This window comes from Heteronotia binoei, chromosome 1, assembly GCF_032191835.1.
Source record: "Heteronotia binoei isolate CCM8104 ecotype False Entrance Well chromosome 1, APGP_CSIRO_Hbin_v1, whole genome shotgun sequence".
Taxonomy (NCBI): Eukaryota; Metazoa; Chordata; class Lepidosauria; order Squamata; family Gekkonidae; genus Heteronotia; species Heteronotia binoei.
In genome coordinates this window covers 225,937,143-225,963,606 of record NC_083223.1, presented here as the reverse complement: position 1 = coordinate 225,963,606, position 26,464 = coordinate 225,937,143, and the positions used below count along the sequence as shown (strand labels likewise).

The following is a 26,464-nucleotide window of genomic DNA, read 5'->3' as shown; positions in this document are numbered from 1 at the left end:
CACAGAGGTCAAAAAACCAGATGCCATCAGGAGGTCCATCAATGGAGCCAGGACACTAGAAGCTCCCCCACAGTTGCCTCCCCACCCCAAGCAGCAAGAATACAGAACATCACTGCCCCAGACAGAGAGTTCCATCTGTACCTTATGGATAATAGTCACTGATGGACCTTTGCTCCACATGTTTATCCAATTCCCTCTATGCTTGTAGCTGCCACCACCTCCTATGGCAGTGAATTCCATATGTTAATCACCCTTTGGGTGAAGAGGTACTTCCTTTTACCTGTTCTAACCCGACTGCTCAGCAATTTCATTGAGTGCCCACGAGTTCTTGTGAAAAGCGAGAAAAGTACTTCTTTCTCTACCTTCTCTATCCTGTGCATAAGCTTGTAAACCTCTATCATGGGGGTGTCGAACTCATTTGTTATGAGGGCAGATCTGATATAAATGAGACCTTGTCGGACTGGGCCATGTCTGGCTGGGCCATGTGTGTACCTATTTAATATTAGGTAGCAGAGATATAAACTTTTAAAAGGACACAGACAAACATAACTAAAAAAAACTTTAAATAAAACATGCTTAAAACATTAGTACTTCTTGAAGGTGATTTCTTAGTATTTCTCCCATGGGATTCAAGGAACTGGGCAAAGGAAGCTCTGGCTCTTTCCTTCCTTCCCCAGAAAGGGGAGGAGCCTCAACCAATGGAGAAAATTGTGGTTTTGCTCTGTAGCTCCTGTGCAATTGAGCAAGCCTTGCAAAGCAAGCTGAGATGCAAAAAGAAGCAAGAGAGAGGGAGAAGGAAGCAGACAAGAGCCAGTTGCTCAAGGGCCTGATAGGAGCCCTCCAGGGGCCTGATTCAGCCCCCAGGCCGCATGTTTGACACCCCTGCTCTATCATATCACCTCTCAGTCTTTCTGTGATTACAGCTGATCTCCAGATGACCAAGATCAGTTCTCCTGCAGAAAACGGCTGCTTTGGAGGGTGGACTTTATGGCATTAGACCATGCTGAGGCCCCTCTCCAAACCCCTCCCTCCTCAGGCTCCACCTCCAAAATTTCCAAGTATTTTCCAGCCCAGAACTGGCAACCCTAGCAGGTTTAGAATCGACGCTATCTACCTGCTTACTTCCCAGTTCCTGCTGCTCAGTTTTTATGGTCATAAACAAACATAAATTCCAGAAGAATCACAAGTTGCTAGAACTCTCTCCTCACAAGGCACTGACACTGAAATCAGAACAGCAATGTTGGGGAACATATTAAGGCATGATTTCATAGGACTCCTATGATAGAAGAACCAAATTCATCGGCATAGGACTATCTGTGAATAAAACTGTAAATAAGCAAATGACATGTGCGTGTAAATGACATAGATGCGTCATTTAACTTGAAATTAAAACAGCTTGAATTTTCTACTGCTGCGGAAGGCAGAAATCACAAAACCGTTCTCCCGCCCCGGAAGCCCCTCACACTTTATACAACAATATTCTTCAGGTTGACTCAAGAGTTCTGCTCAGGTCTATTTAATGGGGCTTATTCCCAGACAGGAAAGTGTTTTTAAGATTACAGTGTCGGTCCCTTCCTGTGTCAGCCCAACCATCTCTTGCAGACGGCGAACTCTGAACTAAACCCAACACTACTTCCGCTCGGTTGGGTTGCGCCAACACCTCCCTTAATAGTCCAGACGCAGTATCAGCATTGCCAGAACAGCCTCAAGGGTTAAGAGTGTCCCTTCTCCCGTTCCGTACGGAGCGAAGCTGCAGATTAGCTCCTATTGGCTGTGTGGTGCGGAGGCGCGGGTTTCACTTGCGCTCTCCAGGGGCAACGGGGGGGGGGGTGGATCTGTGCTGTGCGGAGTCCGAAGGAGTCGTTTGAGTCCTTATCATGTTTTGTGGGAAAGCAATCGAACTCATCCGGGAGCTCCACCGCGCTAGCGACGGGCAGCTCCCAGCCTTCAATGTAAGCCTTTGACCGCGTCCAGCCCATTTTTTCCTTAGCTTTTCTGACTTCACTCTTTTGTTAAGCTGACCTGAGCGGAAGCTTGTGAAAGACAATTCTGGCAGCCGGCGATTCTGCTTCCCTCAGCTAGAGCTGCCAATTCCAAGTTGGAAAATTTCTAGAGATTTTGAGGGTGGAGCCTGGAGAGAGTGTGGTCTGGGAAGGGGCCTCAAGGAGGTATAATACCATGAAGTCCAGCCTCCAAATCGGTTATTTTCACCTGGGGAACTGATCTCTGTCATCCAGAAATTAGTTGGTGTTCCTGGAAATTTCCAGGTCCCACCTGGAGGTTGACATTCCTACTCTCAGCTCTTCCCCTCCTCCCCTGCCTGTCCTGACTTGAAGCCTTAGGGAATTTCAGCTAGCCCCTTGTGCTAGTTAGTAATTCACGCCATAGGCAACATTGTTGTATTTGCTGTATTGCATTGATATTCTTCGTGAAGCATAGAAGCTTCCTATGCATCTCGCTGATTTTTTGCAAGGTCTTTTGAAGATGTCTTTTGGTTGGCTTAGGGTCAGACATAGCACCCCCTCTAATAACACACTTCATGAATCAATGCCTTATTTACTTTATTTACATTTATTTCATTGTACCCCATCTTTCTCCCCAGTGGGGACCCAAAGAAGTTTCCATTGTTTCTGAAACTGGAAATAGCATAGTGTTGTGGATATAAGTTTGTTAACATATATTTATGATTCTAAAACGTTTGCTAACATGTATTGGTTGCCAAAAGAATGAATTAAGATGATGGAGAATTAAGATGTTGGAACTCTCTGTCTGGGGCAAGTGATGCTCTGTATTCTTGGTGCTTGGGAGAGGCAACAGTGTGAGGGCTTCTAGTGCCCTGGCCCCACTGATGGACCTCCTCATGGCATCAATTTTTTTTAGCCACTGCGTGACACAGTGGTGGACTGGATGGGCCTTTGGCCTGATCCAATATGGTTTCTCTTATGTTCTTATGAGACAAAGATTGGGGATTTGTTGACTACTGCCTACCAAAGTGAATCAATCACTTTTAAAATTTATTTGTACCCTGCCTTTCACCCCATAAAGATTTTAAAAAAAACCTGCATTGTTCTCAGAACAAACCTATGAGGTAGGTTAGGCTGAGAGTGTGTGATTGACCCAAAGTCACCCAGCAAAAGTCCATGGCAGAGTGGGGATTTGAACCTGGGCCTTGTAGTCCAATCACTTAACCACCATATTGCATTTGTTCTTTAACGTATGACCGTGAAAGCTGGAAATGATTGAGTTGATTATGTACTTTGAGCTTAGTTTTATCTCCACTTATGTCTTAGGTGGAGATGGGGATAACCCTCAATGTAGTACAGATAATAAATGGACATAAATATGAATCTTGCTTATAGTAATACACCAGTGGCAACACACCTATGGCAATACACCAGTGACTCCCAACCTTTTTGGCATCAGTGACCAGTTTCATGGAAGACAATTTTTCCACAGACTGGTGTGTGTGTGTGGGGGGGGGGGGTGCTGGCTACCCCCCTGCCCACGCCCCGTCCCTGCCCCCCATGGGGGTCTTTAAATGAGGAGTAGGCAAAGGTCGCTGCAGTGGGACCCAGGTAGATGAAAGAGGTGGCACTTCAGAGCGAGGTCGTGCTGCCTCTTTTGTCCATCTGCAAGGGGAGGCAGCCTTGAAGTGAGGCCACGTTGCCTCTTTCGTCCGCCCAGGTCCCAGGCAGGTGAAAAGGGGTGGGTCCCGGTTGCCTGGACTGGTACCAGTCTACGGACCAGGGGTTGGGGACCCCTGCAATACACTGTAGTTTATACAGTGGATTTTGTTCACTGAATCAAATCACACATAGTGATTTCCTTTTAAACCTTAAGTGCTTATGAAAAAATTGTTGTGTCTCTGTTGAAGCTTTTTACTTTAATTAGGCATGAAAATAGTTCAAAAAGTTTGATGACATTTGTAATTCTTTTTGTTGCAGGAAGATGGGATCAGACAAGTACTTGAAGAGATGAAAGCTTTATATGAACAGAACCAGACTGATGTGTAAGTAATGAAAATTAAATGCAAAATGACACTTAAAGATACATTTATTTTGTGATAAAAGAACTGTTTAGAGTATAGCTACTAGAATGATCAGGACATCTTTGTACAGAAAACAGTCTTCAGTGTTAGAAGGTTCTCAGGAGCTATGGATTCTTTTTTATACTTTTTCTGTACAAAACAATGTGTTGGACTTTAATGCCTTTGTTTTGTTCCTTAGTTTTTGGTTGGGGAGCCTTTTTGTAAAGTTTTGTGGTATTAAAGTGCAAGTTAACACCACATGTCTTTCCAATATTACTAGAAATGAAGCTAAGTCAGGACACAGCGAGTTGATTCCAACAATCAAATTTCGTCATTGTTCTCTGCTCAGAAATCGGCGCTGTATAGTTGCATACCTGTAAGTTTTTAATTGTTTCTGTAACTTGGAAAGTGAGACCAAAGTCTTTCTGAAGCAATTCCTGGTTCCTCCAGTTCTGGAGTTGTATTTCAAAGTGATTTTTCTGGGTGGGTGGACTTGCACAACAGCTGTGAGTCTTAAGGCAACTTGTTAGATCATACTATGTAAACAATTCTCATAATTTGTTTTTAAAAATTAGCTTAATGTGCTTTGCTGCATTTTTATTGTTACCATTGGTGATTATTGAAGTGAACAGACACACTAAACTGTAGATAATTGATTGGAGACTGTGCTGGAAGATGCACCATGTAGTACAAGAAGCCGTGACATCTCCTCAGCACCCCCGCCCCCAAACCAGGACCTCTCTGGGGTCAGAAGACCACATAGCCCATCGAGGGAGCAGTTGAAATTGTTAGGGGAGGAGGAGCAAGCCTATAGCTCCTTGCCAGAGGGAGCTTCAATGTCCTATACGGGACATTGTAAATAGATCCTTCTCGGAGGGGCTCTTTCCAACGCCTGTTAAAGAGGCTGTGGTCTGCCCTCTTCTGAAAAAGGCTACATCAGATCCGGCCGAATTGGCACATTACCGGCCGGTCTCAAATTTGCCTTTTTTGGGCAAAATTATTGAGAAGGCAGTAGCGTTACAGTTGCAGAGTTTTCTGGATGACGCTTCCATCCTAGATCCTCACCAGTCCAGCTTTCATCAGGGTCATGGGATGGAGACAGTGCTGGTTGCCCTGGTGGATGACCTCCAGCAGCATCTGGATCGAGGCGGCTCAGCAGTGCTGATGTTGTTAGACCTATGGACTGCGTTTGATACAGTCGACCATTGGTTACCGACCCGCCACCTCACCGACGCGGGGATTCAGGGGTTGGCCTTGCAATGGCTTTCCTCTTTCCTTGATGGTCGGGGACAAAGGGTGGCGATTGGGGGTGAACTGTCCCAGAGGCACCCACTTAATTGTGGGGTGCCACAGAGGGCGGTGCTCTCCCTGATGTTGTTTAACATCTACATGCGCCCCCTTGCCCAGATTGCCCGGAGGTATGGGCTGGTGACACAATATGCTGATGACACCCAGCTCTATCTACTGATGGATGGACGGCCTGACTGCCTCCCAGAAAATTTGGACCTGGCATTGCAAGCTGTGGCAGGATGGCTCAGGCTGAGTAGGTTGATGTTGAACCCAGCGAAGACAGAGGTCCTTTGCCTGAGCCATGGCTGCCTGGGAAGGGAAATCCCTCCACCAGCTTTTGATGGTGCGCCATTGGAAATGGCGCACAAGGTCAAGAGCTTGGGGTGCTGCTGGAGCCTTCCTTGTCAGTGGAGGCCCAGATAGCAGCCACTGCTAAATCCGCCTTTTTTCATCTTAGGCGGGTGAGGCGGTTGGCCCCTTCCTGGAGTGCAATGACTTGGCAACAGTGATCCATGCAACGGTCACCTCGAGGTTGGACTACTGTAATGCCTTCTGCATGGGGCTGCCCCTGTGCCAAACCTGTAAACTGCAGCTAGTGCAGACGCAGCAGCCAGACTGTTTTTGGGGCTTCCTAAAGTGGGAGAACATACAGAAACTGCGGAAACTGCACTGGCTGCCAATAGTGTTCTGGATTTGTTACAAGATGCTGGTTATTACCTTTAAAGCCCTATATGGCTGAGGACCTGCCTACCTTAGGAACTGTCTCTCCCCATATATTCCCCAGAGGGTACTGAGATCTGGTTTGCAAAATCTGTTGACAATCCCTGAGCCAAAGGAGGCCAAACTGAAAGCTACAAGAGAAAGGGCCTTCTCGATTACAGCTCCCCACTGGTGGAACCAATTGCCAGAGGAGGTGCAGGCCTTGCGGAGCCTTGCCCAGTTCCGCAAGGACTGCAAGACTACCCTCTTTCAGCTGGCTTTTTCTTAATGTGGAATGTATTGTACCGTCGTCACGGAAAAATTGTAAGATGGGTAACATCAAGACTGTAGCACCAAACTAATTTGATGGAACTAAATTTGATGGTTTTAATTAGATGGCTGTAATGTATGATAATAGTATATATAAGTGAGTTGTAATATGTTGTGTAAACAGTTCATTTTGTAACTATTGTAATGTTTGTATATTATGTTATGCTATGTGAGCTGCCCTGAGCCTGCTTCGGCGGGGAGGGCGGGATACAAATTAAATATTATTATTATTATTATTATTATTATTATTATTATTATTATTATTATTATTATTATTATTATTATTATTATATTTTTAAGTCAGGGAATCATTGCAAGTGCTCCAACCAATGGCAGCAGCTGTACTGACAGCTTGTTGCACAGCAGCTGGGTTTTGCAGTCTCCCAACACCAACAAAAACAGTTTTCTTCCGCACAGAATCCACTAAGGTTTATTATAACTTTCAAGTTATAACAAAGTTCTGATCTTCCCTCAGTAAGTATAATGGGGTTAAATTGATCCTGTTTTGGATTATTAATACATTTATTATGTTACCATTTTTGTTTTCCCAGGTATGACCGTTTACTTCGTATCCGAGCACTTAGGTGGGAATATGGTAGTGTCTTACCAAATGTTGTCCGATTTCACATGTCAGCTGAAGAAGTAAGCCAGTCTGTTGCCTAATTGTTTCAGAGGATAAGTAAACACTCTAGAAATGCACAGTTGCATCCTAAGTAGCACAGGCAGAGTGGTGTTGTCAAAACAGAGCTCCCTTCTTACAATGCAGCCCATTGTGCCCCATAAAATGCTTGAAACTCAGGAGTGCTGGGCACAGACAGGGGTCTGTAGTGAAAGGGGAGAATCATTGAAGACTGGTCACACACCCCTTTTCCAAAAATGCCCTTCTGCTGGCAGAAAACGGGCTTAACCTGTTGGAAGCTATAAATAATACGTTGTTATCAAATATTCCATAATGTATGAGAAATTTAGTAGCAACCTTAATTGACCAGCCTAGCCCAGTCTCATTAGAGCTCAGAAGCTAAGCAGGGGTGAGTGCTTGGATGGGAGACCACCAAGGAAAACCAGGACCACTATGCAGAGAAAGGCAATAACTCATCTCTTTGCTCATCTCTTACGCTGAAAACTATGAGCCCTGTATTGATTGCAACTTTCCTGGCAATTTACCTTTATGGGGCAATTTAATGACCTATCAAGAAATAGTGTTTTAGTTCCTTCAGGGAAATGTAACCTCCAATGCCTTGACATGCTGGCTTTCCATATGCAAGAAGGTCCAAAACTAAATGGAGCAGCACTCAGATATTTATTTATTTTAGTATATTTCTAAATATCCGGAAACTGAAGTTGGTGCAGAATGCAGCAGCCAGGCTGTTATTGGGTCTCTCTATACGGGAGCACATACAGCCAAGCCTGTGGGAGCTGTACTGGCTACCAATAGTATTCCGGAATCGCTTCAAGGTGCTGGTTATCACCTTTAAAGCCCTATATGGCCGAGGACCTGTCTACCTTAGGGACCGTCTCTCCCCACATGTTCCCCAGAGGGTACTCAGATCTGGAACGCAGAACTTACTGTCAATTCCCGGGCCAAGGGAGGCGAGACTGAGGGCTACCAGAGAAAGAGCCTTCTCAATTGCAGCCCCCCACTGGTGGAATCAACTTCCAGAAGAAGTAAGGGCCTTGCGGGACCTTGCTCAGTTCCTCAAGGCCTGTAAAACAGTCCTATTTCAACTTGCCTTTAGCTGAATTATAGTATAAGTAGATGCCCAACATCGCTGAAAATGAAATCAACACTAGCACCAAAATTGTTTTAAATCGTTTTAAACTGTTTTAAAATTATCTAATTTGTATTTATTAATTGTTAAAACTTTAATTGTTTATTTACTGTTTTATTGTTTTAGTTTGACTGTTGTGAGCCGCCCTGAGCCTGCTTCGGTGGGGAGGGCAGGATATAAATCTGAGAAATAAATAATTAAAATCTCTTGGGCTGGGGATATGTGTGTCCTCTCCATGTATACTGAAAGTGTACAATGCCCTGCGACCTGTCCCACATGCATTTTCTGAACACACAGAATTCCCCTAAATTGCACATAGTAATATACACTTCTAATTTTAAGAAGTATCCTACAGTGAGATGCTCACTGTTCAAATTACTATAGCCTTGACTTTCAGACTGTGTTCCAGAAAAGTCTAAGGTTCCTCAGAACATTAATATGTATGTACTGAAGATTTTTGTTACCCTTGTAAAATGGGGTGGGGGTGTACTTTTAACAATTTTGCAAAGAAATTAGAGAATGACATTTGCAATGGGTCTGGTATGACCAGCAATGCTCCCTCTAAGCTGTAGACTCTTGTGAGCAAAAAGTCTAATTCCTGAGCTAGTGGCATTAAAGTTGTGAGCAAGCAATTTGGCTGCTGCATAAATTAGTGTGCTCTTGGGTCATCCTTCCTGAGCTAAGACAAAATGTGTGAGCTGAAGGCTAAAAAACTGTGAGCTAGCTCACACTAACTCAGCTTAGAGGGAACACTGATGACGAGTCCTTTGGATAGTCTCACATAGTGTACACATTTTTTAAAATCTATGCTCTGTTGCAGACCATTTGGAAGCATTTATCTCTGCTTGGGAGATTAACTGCTTTCCAGTAGCATACTATCTCCATATGTGCTGCAAGCATTTGAGAGTTAACATCATCTTTGTATAGTTTGGGTATCTTTTTGAGAGTTCAAGTTTTATCCCATCATTTGTCTTCATTCTGGTGTCTTTGGTTGTGGCATGTTTTTTGCTTTACTATTTGAAAATAGTATTTAAATAGAAGATTAATTACTGTGGCATTTTGTGTCTCCAGATGGAATGGTTCAACCAGTATAAGAAGTCTTTGGCTACCTATATGAGATCATTAGGAGGAGGAGAAGGGCTGGACCTTACACAGGATATTAAGCCCCCCAAAAGTTTGTATATTGAAGTAAGTAAACCTGAGAATTATTAAATGCTTAATTCGTTTAGAGTGGGTTCAGAGTGATCTGAGGTTCTAGTTACAGAAGTTAAGTGGTTTGCCTAGGCTTAAGTACAATTGTTTAATTCTTTGCATGGCTGGTATATTTTGTTATCACAATTCAGCTTATAAAAGATAATTCAAAACTAAATTCAGATGCAGGATCTTGGATTGTTAATATACTGAGGAACTGTAAATCCTTTTATGTTTAATAAAATCCTTGTTTTAAGTTCAAAGGATTCATAAATAATATGGCATAGGTAGGTGCTGATTTTCTCACTCATGTTGATATCATATGGACTTTTACTGGCTGATGGTGTGATAACCATTCCTCCTTTCTAAGGTTCGATGTTTAAAAGACTACGGAGAATTTGAGATTGATGACGGCACGACAGTACTGCTGAAGAAGAATAGCCAGGTATTTATGACAGCAAGGCGACTCAGGACTCCAGTCATGCTAGCCAGTTAATAAATAGTTAGGGTTTGTAGAATCTTTCGGGATCAAGTGCCGTGTTCTACTGGAGAAAGTTTTCCTTCCAGACGTTTCGTTCTCAGCTGCGGAGAACATCCTCAGTGGAGTTGCAGCCGGAGCAGGCGCTCAGACCTTCTTGGCTGCTGTGCATTGAGTGGAGCCAGGGCTGCTGGAGAGCTGCTATTTCTAGGCTGGAGGGGGTGTGATGAAAGGGCAATTAGTTTGTGGATGTGCCCATTGTTTGGTGGGGCTTCCTGGAAGGGTAGTGATAAGGAAACTGGCTGTTGAATGTGACCATTGTTCTGTGTTAATTGCTGGGAGGGTTGGAAGGGGTTTGAAGATAAGGAAGATGGTTGTTTACTGTGCTGATTGTTCTGTGGAATTTGCTGGTTGTTCTGAGACTTTCTGCAATTTATAGTCTGTAGGGTGTTTTGCAGAGCTGGGTACCAAGATTGGTGGATGAAAATGCCTTCTTCCTTTCTGTTAAAATTGTGCTGGTGTTTGTAAATCTCAATAGCTTCTCTGTTCCTTGATCCCGAAAGATTCTACAAACCCTAATGATGTTACTAGCCGTGAAAACCTGAAATCTTTGATAAATAGTTGCTTCTCTTTATGCTTATAACCTAAGGTAGAGTCACCTTAGTGCCTTTTGTTTGGAAGGAACCCCAGCACCATTATATAGCTTTCAGTCTAGACATACTAAAAAAAGAAAGTTACTTTTTCATAGAGGCCACATCCACAAAAAAGCACTACAGGTAGAGTTCTGAACATAAGCAGAGTCCTACTGGATCAGACCAATGGTCTATCTAGTCCAGTGGTGGCCAGCCAATTACTCTGGACACAATGTGCATCACTGCAGACTTACAAACATTGAACGTTATGACTTCTACAAAGGGAAATCCTGCCTCACCAATGTTTTGGTGAGAAAATGAACAAGCATGCAGATGACACAAAATTATTCAGGTTGGTGAAAACCAAGGCTGACAGCAAAGAGCTCCAGGTCCTGACAGGATATACCTCTTTTTATAGCTTCCTTGATTTGCGTTGTTAACCACACAGGCCTTCTTTTAGACTTGGCAGTGCCTTTCCTAACCTGTGAAATGCATTCTGTTTGGGCTTCAATTAATGTGGTTTTACATAGTTTCCAAGTATCCTCTAGGGATTTGGCTGTCTTGTATTTCCCCTTCAGGTTCCTTTTTACTGTTCCCTTCATTTTGTAAAATTCCCTGTTTTGAAATCAAATGTGACAGTTTTGGTCTTTTGGGGTAACTTTCCTTTGACCTGAATGCTGAACTCAATAGTATTGTGGTCACTGTTCCCAGCTGATGCAACAGCTCTCACCAGGTCTTGAGACCCGCTTAGAACCAAGTCCAAGATCACTACCCTTCTGGTTGGCTCTGTGATCAACTGTTCTAGTGCACAGTCATTTATGATGTTTCAGAATCTCATTTCTGCAACATAACTCTAGCACATGCTTACCCAGTCAGTGTTAGGGTATCATAAGTAACATTATTTGGCTTAGTCATCTCCCTTATTTCCTTTTCCATCTCAAGTTCAGCCTCTAGGGTTTGATCAGGTGGGCAATAGTTCACCCCCACTTGAAAGTAACCCTTGGGACCCAGTATTTCCACCCATTATTGTTTCTGTTAGGGAGTTAATTCCCCTGTTTTCTAACTTATTTGATTCTATGCTATCTTTGATGTACAGTGCAACACCTCTCCCAACGTCCCTCCCTATCCTACCTATGTCTTATACCCAAGAACATCCATGTTCCATAGATTTTCCCAACCCTACTATATTTCTGAGATACCTACTATATCTAAATTGTCATTGAACACCAAGAACTTCAGCTGCCCCATCTTGGCTTAGAGACTTCCAGCATTGGGATATAGTCACCTATAACAGGAAAATATTTTTTCAGCTTATATAGCTTTCCTACAAAATCTGTGTCTATTTTATATACTTTTCTCCACTTTAGAATTAATACTGAACTAGACTGAAGGTTTGGAGACAATTGTGAAATCCTTTCAGGTTGTCATACTGTTGAATTCACTTTGCATTAGTTTGTCTGTGGATTGAACAAAGAACTTAAACATTTGTATCAGATTTTAAAATGATTACTCTTTTTTTTCTCTCTCCCTCTCCTCCCCCCCACCCCAGCATTTTTTACCCAGGTGGAAATGTGAGCAATTAATCAGGCAAGGAATTTTGGAGCATGTTCTGTCATAAAGTAACCATGAGCAAGAGTTTGCAGGCCTCTTTGAAGGTTTATAATTGGTGCAAGCAGGCTACCACAATGCTTTCAAGGCTGAGGATTTCAAGTTACAGTCACGAAAGGCATGACTAATACTTATAGCCTTGCCCTGAAACAAGTGGATTTCTTTGTGTATGTAACTTTAAATTGTTCCTTCTGGGTAACTTTTAGAGTGTCACTCACCTACTTCTGTAATGGAAAAGGGAACATTATGAACGTATGCAAAACTTAATCTCATGATGTTATGCTAGTATAATGTTTAATTGGTAGTCCTATTATATATGTGATCTTATGTACATGACCTTTGTAATCCTTAAAATAACTTATATGCCTAAATAAACAGGAGTCTTCGAACACCTCACTAACCTGCTACATTTCTTTGAGGGGGTGAACAAACCTGTGGACAAAGGAGACCCGATAGATGTTGTTTACCTTGACTTCCAGAAAGCTTTTGATAAAGTTCCTCATCAAAGGCTCCTTAGAAAGCTTGAGAGTCATGGAGTAAAAGGACAGGTCCTCTTGTAGATCAAAAACTGGCTGAGTAATAGGAAGCAGAGAGTGAGTATAAATGGGCAGTCTTCGCAGTGGAGGACGGTAAGCAGTGGGGTGCCGCAGGGCTCGGTACTGGGTCCCATGCTCTTTAACTTGTTCATAAATGATTTAGAGTTGAGAGTGAACAGTGAAGTGGCCAAGTTTGCGGATGACACAAAATTGTTCAGGGTGGTGAGAACCAGAGAGGATTGTGAGGAACTCCAAAGGGATCTGTTGAGGCTGGGTGAGTGGGCGTCAACGTGGCAGATGCGGTTCAATGTGGCCAAGTGCAAAGTAATGCACATTGGGGCCAAGAATCCCAGCTACAAATACAAGTTGATGGGGTGTGAACTGGCAGAGACTGACCAAGAGAGAGATCTTGGGGTCGTGGTAGATAATTCACTGAAAATGTCAAGACAGTGTGCGTTTGCAATAAAAAAGGCCAACGCCATGCTGGGAATTATTAGGAAGGGAATTGAAAACAAATCAGCCAGTATCATAATGCCCCTGTATAAATTGATGGTGCGGTCTCATTTGGAGTACTGTGTGCAGTTCTGGTCGCCGCACCTCAAAAAGGATATTATAGCATTGGAGAAAGTCCAGAAAAGGGCAACTAGAATGATTAAAGGGCTGGAACACTTTCCCTATGAAGAAAGGTTGAAACGCTTAGGGCTCTTTAGCTTGGAGAAACGTCGACTGCGGGGTGACATGATAGAGGTTTACAAGATAATGTATGGGATGGAGAAAGTAGAGAAAGAAATACTTTTCTCCCTTTCTCACAATACAAGAACTCGTGGGCATTCGATGAAATTGCTGAGCAGAAAGGTTAAAACGGATAAAAGGAAGTCCTTCTTCACCCAAAGGGTGATTAACATGTGGAATTCACTGCCACAGGAGGTGGTGGCGGCCACAAGCATAGCCACCTTCAAGAGGAGGTTAGATAAAAATATGGAGCAGAGGTCCATCAGTGGCTATTAGCCACAGTGTGTGTGTGTGTGTATATATTTGGCCGCTGTGTGACACAGAATGTTGGACTGGATGGGCCATTGGCCTGATCTAACATGGCTTCTCTTATGTTCTTACCTTAAAGACTAACCATATTTTATTCCAGTATAACCTTTCTTGGAGAAGAATCTTTTTCTTCGGATGGAATGAGTGCTGTCATTTAATTTAGTATGGGGAGAAAAAAAACAGAATAAAGAGGGCATGAAGAGCACTTAGAAAAAAGGTGAAATGTAAATATGTGAAATTCCAATCTCATCAAGAAAAATTACCAGTTTGCTAAGTCCAGCTACCAGTTTGCTAAGATAGTTCATTCTAGTAAACAGAAAAATAGCACAATCCCAGTTCAACAGGGGAAGAGTGTGTGTGAAACGGATTAACATATGTAAGTATATTATTTTTATGCCATCTGGTATTAAATTACTTTAGTTGTTTTTATTCTGTAGGAATATCAGTATATTAACAGTGTGAAGGCATGATGAGGCTATTTTTCTTTTGCGAAGCATAAGCTGCAAGGTGTTGGGGACAGTGAACATATGAAAAGAAGATTCCCTTGCACTTTCACAGCCCCTAACTTTACTCACTTTTTTCTCTCCCTTAGGACAGGGTCAACATAGAAAAGATGATGAAAATTCTCATCTTAAATTCACTGTTCTTGTAACTGCTTTGGAGCTAGATGCTGAAACTTATTGCTAAAGTAGCTCCAGTATATTTAGATGCTGTTTAACCTTAGGCAACAGATGGCAAATGTGACTTCAGGAAGATTCCGTTTAGTGAAAAATTGCTGTGCACTATCTGCCTTGTTCCCTGGATTCCTATGCAATTTCAAGTGACTGTAAAGTTGGTTCTTTTTGAGGCATTTAGAATTCAAGTTGCCCACTTGCTTGTATAGACAACATTCTCTGTAATCAGTCTGGAAAGCAGCTGTGTCAGAAACTGTGTCAGAAACTTGGATTATGAGCTGCTAAACCTGTGGCCCCACAATGTAAATGTTTCAGTGGGTCACAGATACAAGCCAGCTTGTATTTCCCATTATTGCAGAGAGAATGCCACCCAGTGGTAATGCCCAACTTCAACCTCTCTGCCAAGGCCCTGACCTATGGGAGAATAGTCATCCCCTTGGGGCCTGGCTCCATTGTTGAGGCTAGCACCTGGTCCAGCCTTCAAATCGGGGATGACTTGCCCCAGCTGGCTGTATGAGCCCAGAGCATGTTGGTGGTGTCCTAGAAGAGCACGAGGAGGTGATCCATTTGGGAGAGGCTCAGCCAGTTGTTAGAGCTGATGCTAATTGTCTCTTTCCCATGCAGAACAGTCATGGAGGAGATGACATTCTACAACATACTCTTCTACTCTGCCAAACAGGCAATCATGGTGTAGATGGAGTTCCCTATCCCCCTCCCCCTGCCTCTCACACAGCAGACAGGTAGGCTTGATGCTGTACAAGAAGTGGGCAGCCAGGTACCAACTCAAGTGAGGACTACATCTCAAGTAAGCAGCATCCCAGGTGGCTTTGACAGTGCTCCCCAAGCAGCCCCAGAGCATCCCTCACCACCAGATGAAGGGTGTGCACCAGGCAGATGATGCCCTTGAAGTGCACATGCTTCACCTCTGCCAGCATGTTGGCACCAGTGTCTGTGACTGTAGCCATGGATAATGTTGCCACCATCCAATCCCTCCCTCAGGCCGCTCTGTATCAGTGATGTTTTACACCATGTGATCTGCACTGGTCCCCTGTACATGGAGCAGAACCACTTAGCAGCCCAGTGGCAGGACTGGGGCCTGCGTCATACCCTGAAAGTCCTGCTGGCTTCTCCAGAAGTCTGCCATGAAGTGCACAGTTGTGCCTTGTGCTCTGGAGAGTTGAGACTGGACCATCACGCAGCTACCAAAAGACTACGTCCTCCACAAGGGGGAAGGGTTGGCCATCCGCAGCAGTCGTTTTGCTGACGAAGCAAGTGACTGTTTCCTGAGCCTTCCACATAGCCCTTTTGACCTTTTGGAGGGTGGCTCACCTTGATGTCCCACCCATGGCACCCTGAGTGTGTGGAGTCTTTCTTGGAGGGAACTCCTGCTCCCTCTCTGCTTTTCCCCACTGAGAGGAAGTGGACCTCTTCCTCCAGGTTTGATTCCCCACTCCTTCACATGCCACTGCTGGAATGACCTTTGTCATAACTCTCTCAGAGGTGTTCTGCTCAAGAGCTCTCTCAGCTCTACCTACCTCAAAGGGTATATTTTGTGGGGAGGGGAAGGGAAAGGAGATTATAAGCTGCTCTGAGTCCTTCTCTCCAAAGAGTGTTAGCACTGCCCAGAGACACCAGCAGTTGCTAACTACTCTTTTTCCTCAGTGGAGAGCCTCATGAACAGATCAGAGGAAGGAGGCACCGACTGAGACCCTGGTGATGCCCTGCTAAGGCTGGCAGGATGGGTTTGGTGCCTGGGGGTGGGGACCTGTGGTACACGGGCTGGAGGACTTCATCCCCCTGCAACAAGCATCCTCTGCACCCACTTTCACACAGAGGTGTTCATTCTCAGGAAAGGGAGAGGGTGTAAATGTCGGAGACGTTTGGGGGGGCCATAACTGGACCCCAGAAATGTAATCCACCCCCAACTAGGAGAAATTTTAGAGAAGTATGTGGCAGGGTGAAGTTCCCTGTATATTTGGTGTGTGTAGCTTGCAGGGAGTCCATTCTATACACTTTGAACCTGCGCCTGACGTTTCTTCTGAAACCACTTTCCTGGCTTGACCTTATTCCTGTTGGGTTTGCACTGCCTCATTGACATGAGAGCCAGTTTGGTGTAGTGGTTAAGTGCACGGACTCTTATCTGGGAGAATCGGGTTTGATTCCCCACTTGCAGCTGCTGGAAGGGCCTTGGGTCAGCCATAACTCTCGTAGGAGTTGTCCTTGAAAGGGCAGCTGATGTGAGTGCTCTCTCAGCTCCACCCACCTCACAGGGTGTCTGTTGTGAGGGAAGGAGATAAAGGAGATTGTAAGCCGCTCTGAGACTCTGATTCAGAGAGAAGGGCGGGGTATAAATCTGCAGTCTTCTGCTGCTGGGCTTGCAAAAAAGGCCACTCCAATCTACTTTCTATTGCAGAGATTCTCTGGGACTTTGATTCTATTCTGCTGAACTTCTAATGCCTTTGCTATTTTTGCTGGTGGGGAGGGGGTGTTCTCCACTGGAAACAATGGAGGATGGGAGCACCTTCTTTGGGGGGGCATAACCTAAGACGCTGTAAATCTAATCCTTATCAAACTTGGAGGACAGGTAAAGGACAATCAGCAGGAAATTCCCTGCAAATTTGATGTCTCTGCCCTGGGAGCAGGGGGCTTTTACCATGCCATGAACCTCACTGGTTTGTTTAGTGTCAAAGTTTGTGATGGTTTGTGGTTCACGAACCAAGCAAGCCATGAACCAAGCCACATTTTCCCGGTTTGTGCCCATCCATATCCTAGAGTTGGTTATGCACACAGTATGCTTTTAAAAGCTTCTTGGATGTGCTGATGTAATTTCCAAGAAAACCTGCTTCCCAATACTATCCATATTAATTTCAAAAATTAGAAATGGGTCTTCCAGGGCCCTAGTTGCTGTCCAAGAGACCTCTGCCTTAAGAGGAGCCATAACAACTAGCTGCTGATCACCAAGGAAGGCAAATATATGTCACAGCACCAAACGGGCCAGGAGCTCAAAACTCAGACAAGGTACGACACTATTTTTCATCTCTCTTACCGAGCCAGCTTCAGATACAATTGTATTTTCCCCTCTATTTCCCCCCTCTACTGTGCCCAATACCAGCCGGGTAGAGGAAAGAATTCCATCTACAAAAACATGCAGGGAGTGAAGGATTGCTCTTCCTTAGTCCACCACTTTAAGGAAAATCACACAACCTTTAACTGTTGCCACAATTCTGCAGGGCCTGTAAGACAGAATTGTTTAAACTAGCATTTAATAAATAACAGGTAGGCAACCACTATTGCACCGTCCCACAGCACTGACACCTGAACCATCCCAGCACTAATCCAGAGCGCCAAATAACATCTTGTAACATCATTATATGCAGTGCTCAATAAGAATTAAAATCTGCCATCTGGATCCTAGTGAGTGAACCTGAAACTATATTACATATTTTGAACTGTATGAACTGTTGAAATGTTCTAATGATTTTATTGTACCATGATTTTAATATTATGCTCTTTTAACTGTTGTTAGCTGCCCTGAGCCCATTAAGGGAGGGCGGAATATAAATAATAAAATAAATAAAACAACATTGTGTAACCAATAAACCAGCTCCAGTGTGTAGTAGTTACAGTGCTAGATAGGATCTGAGACACCCACACTGCCATGGAATCTTCCTGGGTGACCTTGAACCAGACAGGTAGCTTGACCTATCTCACAAAGCTGTTGTGATAAGAAGGAGGATTGCAGATCTATACCCCGCCGTTCTCTGAATCAGAGACTCAGAGCAGCTTACAATCTCCTATATCTTCTCCCCCCACAACAGACACCCTGTGAGGTGGGTGGGGCTGAGAGGGCTCTCACAGCAGCTGCCCTTTCAAGGACAACCTCTGTGATAGCTATGGCTAACCAAAGGCCATTCTAGCAGTGCAAGTGGAGGAGTGGGGAATCAAACCCAGTTCTCCCAGATAAGAGTCCACACACTTAACCACTACACCAAACTGGCTCTCACAGAAAGAACAGTATAAGCTGCTTTAAATCTCCTATGGCAAAAATGCAAGGTGTAAATTAAATAAACAAGTTGGAGGAATTCCTCTTTGTAAATGACCTATGACACCTTGTTTAACTAAGGATATGTACTGCTGCTTAAGCAACAGAGAACCTTAACATACCACCTTTCACCCCAGAGCTCTTGGTCAATATTTTGGTTAGATTAATATTCTCAGTCATCTCCCTTCTTGATTGTTCTATATGAACCACTGAGGCAGCTCATCTGTAAAGTTGCAGGGCTGGATAATAGGATGTGTATGATACTATAGTAGGAGTATGGATCCTATTACAAAGGTGGAAACTAATGCTTCACAAAATTGAACCATCAAAGCATATCCTAGTAAAGGGTTGAATCTTAGATGCACGGCAAAAAATTTTTACTACACTAACCACACCTATCATGTAAAGCAAATTGTCAGCAATGACCCTCATTTTATTAAACAAATAGAAGTACAGGCAGTATTTTGTAAGGAAATTAAATATTTCCAAACTTGCATGCAAACTCCAGAGAATGAGAATGCAGTAATCAAGTCACAATAACCCTAAATTAGTAAATGCCTGTCCGTCTAGAGGGGATTAGGTTATTTATTTATTTAGAATTTATATCCCGCCCTTCCCACGGGTGGCTCAGGGCATTATGTAACAAGATTTCTAGCCTCAGGAGCACTAGAGAGTAGAACAAACTATGCAAACAGGACTCAGCTATCCCTAGCACAAGATCAATGGTCAAATCAATTGCTCTCTTCTAACTCCCTTCTATACATTAAGATCGGTGCGCTATTTGGGGGTAGGGGAAGATAATTTAAAAGATTTTCCTTTATCTTTTTCGACGAGTTCATCTTCACATCAGCTGGATCTAAAATGAAGATGTGGTAAACTTTTTAAATGCAGTGTTTTGTCCTGACCATCTTCCCCTGCATACAGTAATTGGTTTTTTTTGCCATCACCATAAAATAAATTGATGTTCAAGTCAGCCATTCACACACAAATGAAATCCAAGTTAGCAGTATAAATAGAATTTAATTTAAAAATGCCAGGCTTTACCCAAAACAAAACAAGTACAACAGGTTCTTTCCCTTTTATAGCATATCTGCCCAAACAATATACGATGTGATTAAAGGAGTGATTATATATTTGTAGAAAACTGTACAAATAATACAAGCCAGTGTATAGACAAGTGAGGAAGGAAGAGAGGCAAAAATGTTGCCATCATAATAAATATGCAGTCCTGAGACAGAATTGGGGCCAAAAAGTATGCTTCTAGGATTTGATCCAATAGGCACCAAAACCTTTAGGGCATATGCATTTTATTGCCACCAGCACTGCTTGGAGAGCATCTCCATCTTTCTCCCTGAGAATATTTCTCTTCTGTTTGTTGTCATTCCTTTTGGTGTAGGGGCATTCCAGATCTAGTGCTAGGATACTACCCACATGGCATGGACTTTGAGACCTATGAATGACTCCAATATAATTCATTTTGGCAAGATTTGAAATACATAACAAAATTGGCCATGGGATTAAGTCATCTCTCTTCTATTGATTGTCCTTTCCAGTTGAAATAAACAGAACTGAACAGCAGTTTCCTTCGTTCATTGTGATGCCAGAGTGATTTCTCCAATTAATTTGTTCAGGGATGAGATTTTTTCCTCCAGGATGGAGTTCTTCTTTTCTGTGCTCTTCTGCTTCTGCTCCAGAACCTGTAAAGCTTTCATCAGCTGGGCATTTTCCACATAGAGGTCTTTCAGCATCAAATTAGACTTAGCATTTTTTTCAAGCTGGAAGGTACAAGGAAAAGACCTCCGTTAATGACCACTGAGTCACAGATCTCCAAACAGTCAGATAATGTCACTCTTTCACTATAAAAATAATAATTTCCACAAATGACTTGAATAATCATATATACGCCCCTCTTGCAGATCAGAGTCTTCTGGATGCTTGGTGTTTTCTGCTCATGGCACACTGGGCTGCACAGAATAATCCAACAGTCTCTACTTAAAAAATACAACATTGCTCTGCCTCCCCCCCACCCCCATACATTTCCACCCTCAGTCAAGCACAATAGCACTTGCAACTGCAGTTACAGGATATGGGAAAGGAGAGTTGCTATGCCTTTCCCAGATTTAAAGTGAATACTTAAAAGCTGCCTAACACTGAGTTAGATTGTTGGTCTATCAACATTCACTAGTTCTCCCCACAGCCCCGTAGCCAGGATTTGAAGAATTGGGGGGCCCTGATTTTTTTCAGGGGGCACATAGTGGCCCCAACCTCCATGGCCTTCTCTCCTACCATTGCCAAGGAGGAAAGCTGCCAACTCGCTGCCATACAGCCTCCCCCGCTGCCCCAAGGTGATCCCTTTCCACCCCTCTTCCAGCAGCTCTGATGGGGAGCCACTCAGAGGTTTAGATACATGTCGCACCGTCTCCTGCCCTTACCTGTAGCATGATCCAGCTAGACAAGCCCGACGGGACAAAGGGGGAGGGGGATGGAAGGCGCCACCAAGTTGCAACTGACTTCTGGGGCTACAAGACCTCCAATTTGGATTTCTTCCTGTTGGAGGGCAAGCTGAGGCCACCCAAGCGCAGCTCCCACCCTCGCTCGGGTGACCAGTGAGACCAGGCCAGAAAACCCCTGCAGGGGAACATCACCTCTCCACTGATCCCCAGCCTTGGACTGCAGCCAGGACCTCCACTTGTGTGTGCCAGCCTACCCCCTACCCCTGCCACCCACTTGAGGGCCAGAATGGCCTCTTCTTGCAGGCGCCCTCTAGCCCAACGTGGAGCTTAACTTTCAGTCCTGGGTGCTGAAAGTGCCCCATTCTTTCTGCTTGCTGGGGGGTCAGAGATTTCTTCCAGCCCCTAAGCAAGCAGAAGCAACACAGAGCTTAAGTTTTAGTCCTGGGCTCCGAAAGTGCCCCATTGTTTCTGCTTGCTGAGAGGTCAGAGAATTCTTCCGGCCCTAAGCAAGCAGAAGCAACTGTGTATGAGCACGTCCCCTAAGCAAGCAGAAGCAATGGTGTATGATGAGGGCAGAATGGAGAAGGATGCAGCCAAGGCACTGGAGGCTGGCTAGGGGCCCCTGCCTAGCAGTCAGGGGGCTGTGCCCCCACAGGCCCCCTCGTAGCTACGGGCCTGTCTCCCCATAGTCAGAACCAGAAGGTGACAGGAATTGCTCCTTAAAGGAGTTGATCCCTGCTTTAGCATAAAGATGAATTTGGGGAGGGGTTTTAAAGCCCCACTCCTAAATATAATGTTATGCAACTCTGCTATAAGAGTGAATATGGTTGACTGGGGGAAAAGTTAAGGAAAGGCAGACAGTTGTAATTTCTTAACTGGTTTAAACACAAACATGACGACATCAATATAAGTAAGCTGAGATCAGCGCTAAAGTAGATTTTATTTTTACTGTACATCCTTTGTATGTAAGGAAAAGGAAAGGAAAGGTCCCCTGTGCAAGCACCAGTCGTTTCTGACTCTGGGGTGACGTCGCTCTCACAACGTTTTCACGGCAGACTTTTTTACAGGGTGATTTTGCCGTTGCCTTCCCAAGTCTTTTACACTTTCCCCCCCAGCAAGCTGGGTACTCATTTTACCGACCTCGGAAGGACGGAAGGCTGAGTCAACTTTGGGCCGGCTTCCTGAATCCAGCTTCCACCGGAATCAAACTCAGCTTGTGAGCAGAGAGTTCAAATCACAGTATTGCTGCTTTACCACTCTGCGCCACGGGGCTTTAATCCTAAAATTTTGATCGGTTTAGCCCTTTAATTACCTGGAGTGTGTGGTTTAAAGGCAAATCGGTTGCTACCATGCCTACTTAATTACAATTACCAGAATTAAGGCAAGCATTATGCAAACATGGCAGATGCAAAAGTGTTTTCCCATTTTTAACTCAGCAGCTGAGTGAATACAAAGTGCTACAGAAAGGAGCTTTTGCTTCAGCCAGTGCCATGTTTACACTGGGCCTGAGTTACCCACATTGTACAGAACTTCATTCTTGGAATGCTAGGATCAAAACAAAGCTGGGGAAAGTCCCAGGGTGCCCAGCTGGAGTGGCTGAAGTAGATCTGACTGCTGGCAAACATCTGTGAATTAACCAGGGTAAAGGATTATATTATGTTACATGTGTGCACACACATACCCCTTGCACTAACCTGATCCTTGAGTTGGGACACTTTTTCCTGAAGCATTATCTGTACATTCCTCAAGTTCATCTCCAGCTCCTCCATCTTTTCCTCCATTAACCTACAGGATTTTGCATGGTCTTCCTGCAAAGGGGAGAACCAGAGCACCAGGAACATCATATCTATTTGTTAGCATGTTGTTAGCCCTAGTAATCCCAAATCTAGGTTTGGTTTTTTTGCTTCAGCAGAATGCATTTCAGAACACCCACACTTTTGTCTCATCAACTTGTTTTTGCCGGAAGACAGACATAAAGCAGGTTAAATCACATGCAAGTTCATGGTGTGCTGTAATTGTCTTATGAAGAAGCCAGTTATCAAGAGTGGCATCTTCATTCCAATAATTAGTTAAAGCATGGACCTTTTAATCATATTTTAGAACTGTCACCAGCATCAAAAGGGCTTTGTTTTGTTTGTTGACTTATGCTTTAGTAATTTAAGAAATATAATTAGGAGCCTCCATTGCTCTGTAAGTAACTTCAAGAGCTGGTTTCAAGTACCACCACTAACTTAGGCCTTCCCACATTTCTAGGCAACTGCTGCTGTCAAAGACACCAGGGGCAGTGCACATGCCCAGCTCCTCCCCAATAACAGCCACTTGACTTGCAGGATGGCAGGCAGGGAGAAGGAGCCACACTGCCACTCAACAGGGTCAGGGTCATGCAAGACCTTCCACCCATTCTTTCTCCCTACGGGGGACAGCAGTTTGCCAGGCCAGAAGGGGGGGGGCATAAATCCTTACGCTGCTCAGGGTGGTAGACAGTCAACAAATAAACAAGGATGCCAACTTCTGAAGCTATGTCTGGTCATTTTTGTAGCTCACCAAGTAATGGCCATCCAAATATAATTGTAAAATGTATATGATTTTTATTCCACTTTTCCTTGAAGTCCAAGGATTTTGGAGCCATCTTCATCTTTTGTCCCAAGTGAGCTCCATGGTAATTACAGACCCAATAGTGATATGCATATTTCAGCACTTGCAGAGTTTGTCCACCCAAATCAATATTCTGTATGAGGAATTTTTCTCAGCTTTTATGAACAATCCACTTTCATTATAGGAATCCTATTTTGGCAGGACTTAAATTTTAACGTTTTGTGTCCCTGAAAATGATGTTCAGTTTCAACAGCACCAGATGTATTTTATCATCTTGTTCTGAGAAGGGACAGGCTACAAAGGCTAAGGCAAATTGGGTCTGTAATTACCATGGAACTCACTTGGGACAAAAGATGAAGATGGCACCAAAATCCTTTGACTTCAAGGAAAAGTGGAATAAAAATCATATACATTTTACAATTATATTTGGATGGCCATTACTTGGTGAGATGAAGTTGGGTGACCTCAATGAAATGTGTTTAAGTAAAATGGAACCTGTCTGCTAGGACCTTCCCACTGATCCTAGGACTGAGGAAAGGATCACTGTACTAAAAATATAACGTAAATATAATGTAACTAAAAGACTCCCTGTATTTTCCCCAACTCTATTTTCCACCAGTGTGCCTGAAACCACATTCTACCCCTAGAAATACATACGGGGAGCAACCCATATTTTTCTGCATATGAAGTTCACAGAACCCTTACATGGAAGGAGATACCATATGGATTCAGTAGAGACTTCCAACTCTCTCCCCCCCCCCCCGCAAAGTTTCACTGTAGCTCGCCCCCCCAGTTTCACCATGGCAAAAAAAAAACAGCCCTGCAGGCCTCTTCTAAGTCAGGAAAATGATGTGAGGAAAAAGCTCAACACACCCATCCACACCGTTGCACTGCAGTCCACATCCAAACCTTTCTAGAGAGTAGGGGGAGAGAATCACCGCTGTTTTAGGATCTCATTCTTGGAACCACCGACATCTAATCTGTCCCATGTAGCACAGACGAGCAACTACCATTCTGCTCTACACCCCATCTAGGATTAGGGGGAACAAGGTATACCTCCTTCTTACCTGATATGTGGCCAACTGGCGTCTCATCTGCTCTGCCTGGAAGTTCAGCTCTCCTTGCAACTGCCTGACTATTTCCTTTTCTCCTGCCAGCACGTTTTGTAGCTCAGCAAGGCAGGCTTTCGGCACAGAACTTTCCACTTGGCTTCTTAATGTCTGTAGCTCCTGTACATACTGTGATTGTGCCAGGCTTAAGCTCGTATTGGCCTCCAACAGCTGCATTGTGAGACAAAAAGCCTCACCCACTTAGCAAGAGAGTTCAGGGGAAGGGAAGCATACTGGTGACAACCCAGTCCTTAAAATGTGGTGCCCAAAACTGAACACAATACTCCAGGTGAGGTCTTACCAGAGCAGATTAAAGCGATACCATCATATCACGTGATCTGGACACTATACTTCTGTTGATACAGCCCAAAATAGCATTTGTCTTTTTAGCCACCTCATCACACTGTTGACTCATGTTCAGCGTATGAACCACTAAGACCCCTAGAACTTTTTCACACATACTACTGCTAAGACAAGTCTCTCCCATCCTATAACCATGCATTGGATTTTTCCTACCTAAATGCAGAACTTTACATTTATCCCTGTTAAAACTCATTTTATTGATTTTAACCCAGTTTTCCAGCCTGTCAAGGTTATCCTGTATCCTGTTTCTGTCTTCTGTGTTTGCAGCCCCTCCCAATTTTGTATCATCTGCAAATTTAATAAGCATTCCCTCTATTCCTTCATCCAAATCATTGATAAAGATGTTGAACAAAACAGGTCCCAGGACAGATCCTTGAAACACTCCACTTGTCACTCCTCTCCAAGAAGATGAGGAACCATTCACAAGCACTCTTTGGGTCAACCAGTTACAGACCCACCTAACGGTAACAGAATTCAAACCACATTTTACCAACTTGTCAACAAGGATAGTATGTGGAACCTTATCTAAAGCCTTACTGAAGTCAAGATAAATGATGTCGACAGCATTCCCCTGATCCAGCAAAGTAGTCACTTTCTCAAAAGAAGAGATCAGGTTAGTCTGACATGACTTGTTCTTGAGAAAACCATGCTGGCTCTTAGTAATCACATCTATTCTTTCTAAATGTTCCAGGACTGACTGACTATTTGTTCTAAAACTTTTCCAGGTATAGACATCAAGCTGACGGGTCGGTAATTACCCGGATCCTCTTTTTTCCCCTTCTTGAAGATGGGGACAACATTTGCCTGCCTCCAGTCTTCTGGCACCTCTCCTGTTCTCCAAGAATTCTCAAAAATAATAGCCAGAGGCTCAGAAATTACATCCGCAAGCTCTTTTAGAACCCTTGGATTCAATTCATCTGGCCCTGAGGGCCTAGTTTCATTTAAAGAAACTAGGTGTTTATGTACTACCCCTATGCTGATCCTAGGTTGGAACTTCATACCCTCCTTATATGTTCTGTTTTTGCCATTTTGAGCACCGTTCCCCTCAGAAGAGAAGACTGAGGAAAAGTAGGAACTGAGTAGTTCCGCCCCCTCTTCATTACCTGTTACAATTTCACTTTCTTGCCCTTGCAATGGGCCTGCAGTGTCCTTGCTCTTTTTCTTACTCTGAACATAAGAAAAGAACCCTTTTTTGTTGTTTTTAGCATCTTTGGCCAGCCTAAGCTCATACTGAGCTTTAGCTTTCCTAACTTTTTCTCTACAAGCACTGGTAATTTGTTTATATGCATCCTTGGTTATAAAGCCTTCCTTCCTAAAGGAGTCTTTTTTATTTCTCAAGTCTTTAGAGAGCTGTTTATGGAGCCACTTCGGCTTCTTTAGGCTTTTTCCATTTTTTCTTCTCATAGGAATCGTCTGTGATTGCGCTTTCAGTATTTTGCTTTTAAGAAACTCCAACCCCTCCTGAACCCCTTTCCTCCTAAGTATCTCTGACCATGGGATTTTACCCAGCATAGTTCTAAGTTTATCAAAGTTTGCCTTTCTGAAGTCCAACCTATAAGTCTGACTACGTATAGCTTTTCCCTTCCCTAAGACTGTAAATTTCAAAATCACATGGTCACTACTGCCC

The 26,464-nt window shown here is 43.8% G+C and overlaps 2 protein-coding genes across 4 annotated transcripts in view; one reads left to right on the top strand and one right to left on the bottom strand.

The window, feature by feature from the left end:
• Positions 1-1,693: 1,693 nt before the first annotated feature.
• Positions 1,694-12,420, top strand: GINS1 (GINS complex subunit 1). Its single transcript, XM_060248755.1, has 7 exons — positions 1,694-1,952; positions 3,945-4,009; positions 4,308-4,403; positions 6,898-6,988; positions 9,187-9,303; positions 9,677-9,751; positions 11,966-12,420. Exons 1-7 carry the CDS (start codon positions 1,878-1,880, stop codon positions 12,032-12,034), a joined length of 588 nt encoding a protein of 195 aa, XP_060104738.1. The 5' UTR covers positions 1,694-1,877; the 3' UTR covers positions 12,035-12,420.
• A 6,897-nt stretch (positions 12,421-19,317) lies between these two features.
• NINL (ninein like) overlaps positions 19,318-26,464 on the bottom strand; it is an 84,834-nt gene continuing 77,687 nt past the window's right edge. For all 3 annotated transcript variants that reach the window (XM_060248730.1, XM_060248722.1, XM_060248740.1), the window contains 3 exons: positions 24,433-24,645; positions 22,465-22,578; positions 19,318-20,092 (listed from right to left, as the gene is read on the bottom strand). In XM_060248730.1, the coding sequence (XP_060104713.1) occupies positions 19,907-20,092; positions 22,465-22,578; positions 24,433-24,645 (513 nt within the window). In that variant the 3' untranslated portion in view covers positions 19,318-19,906. The remainder of the gene's footprint in view (positions 20,093-22,464; positions 22,579-24,432; positions 24,646-26,464) is intronic.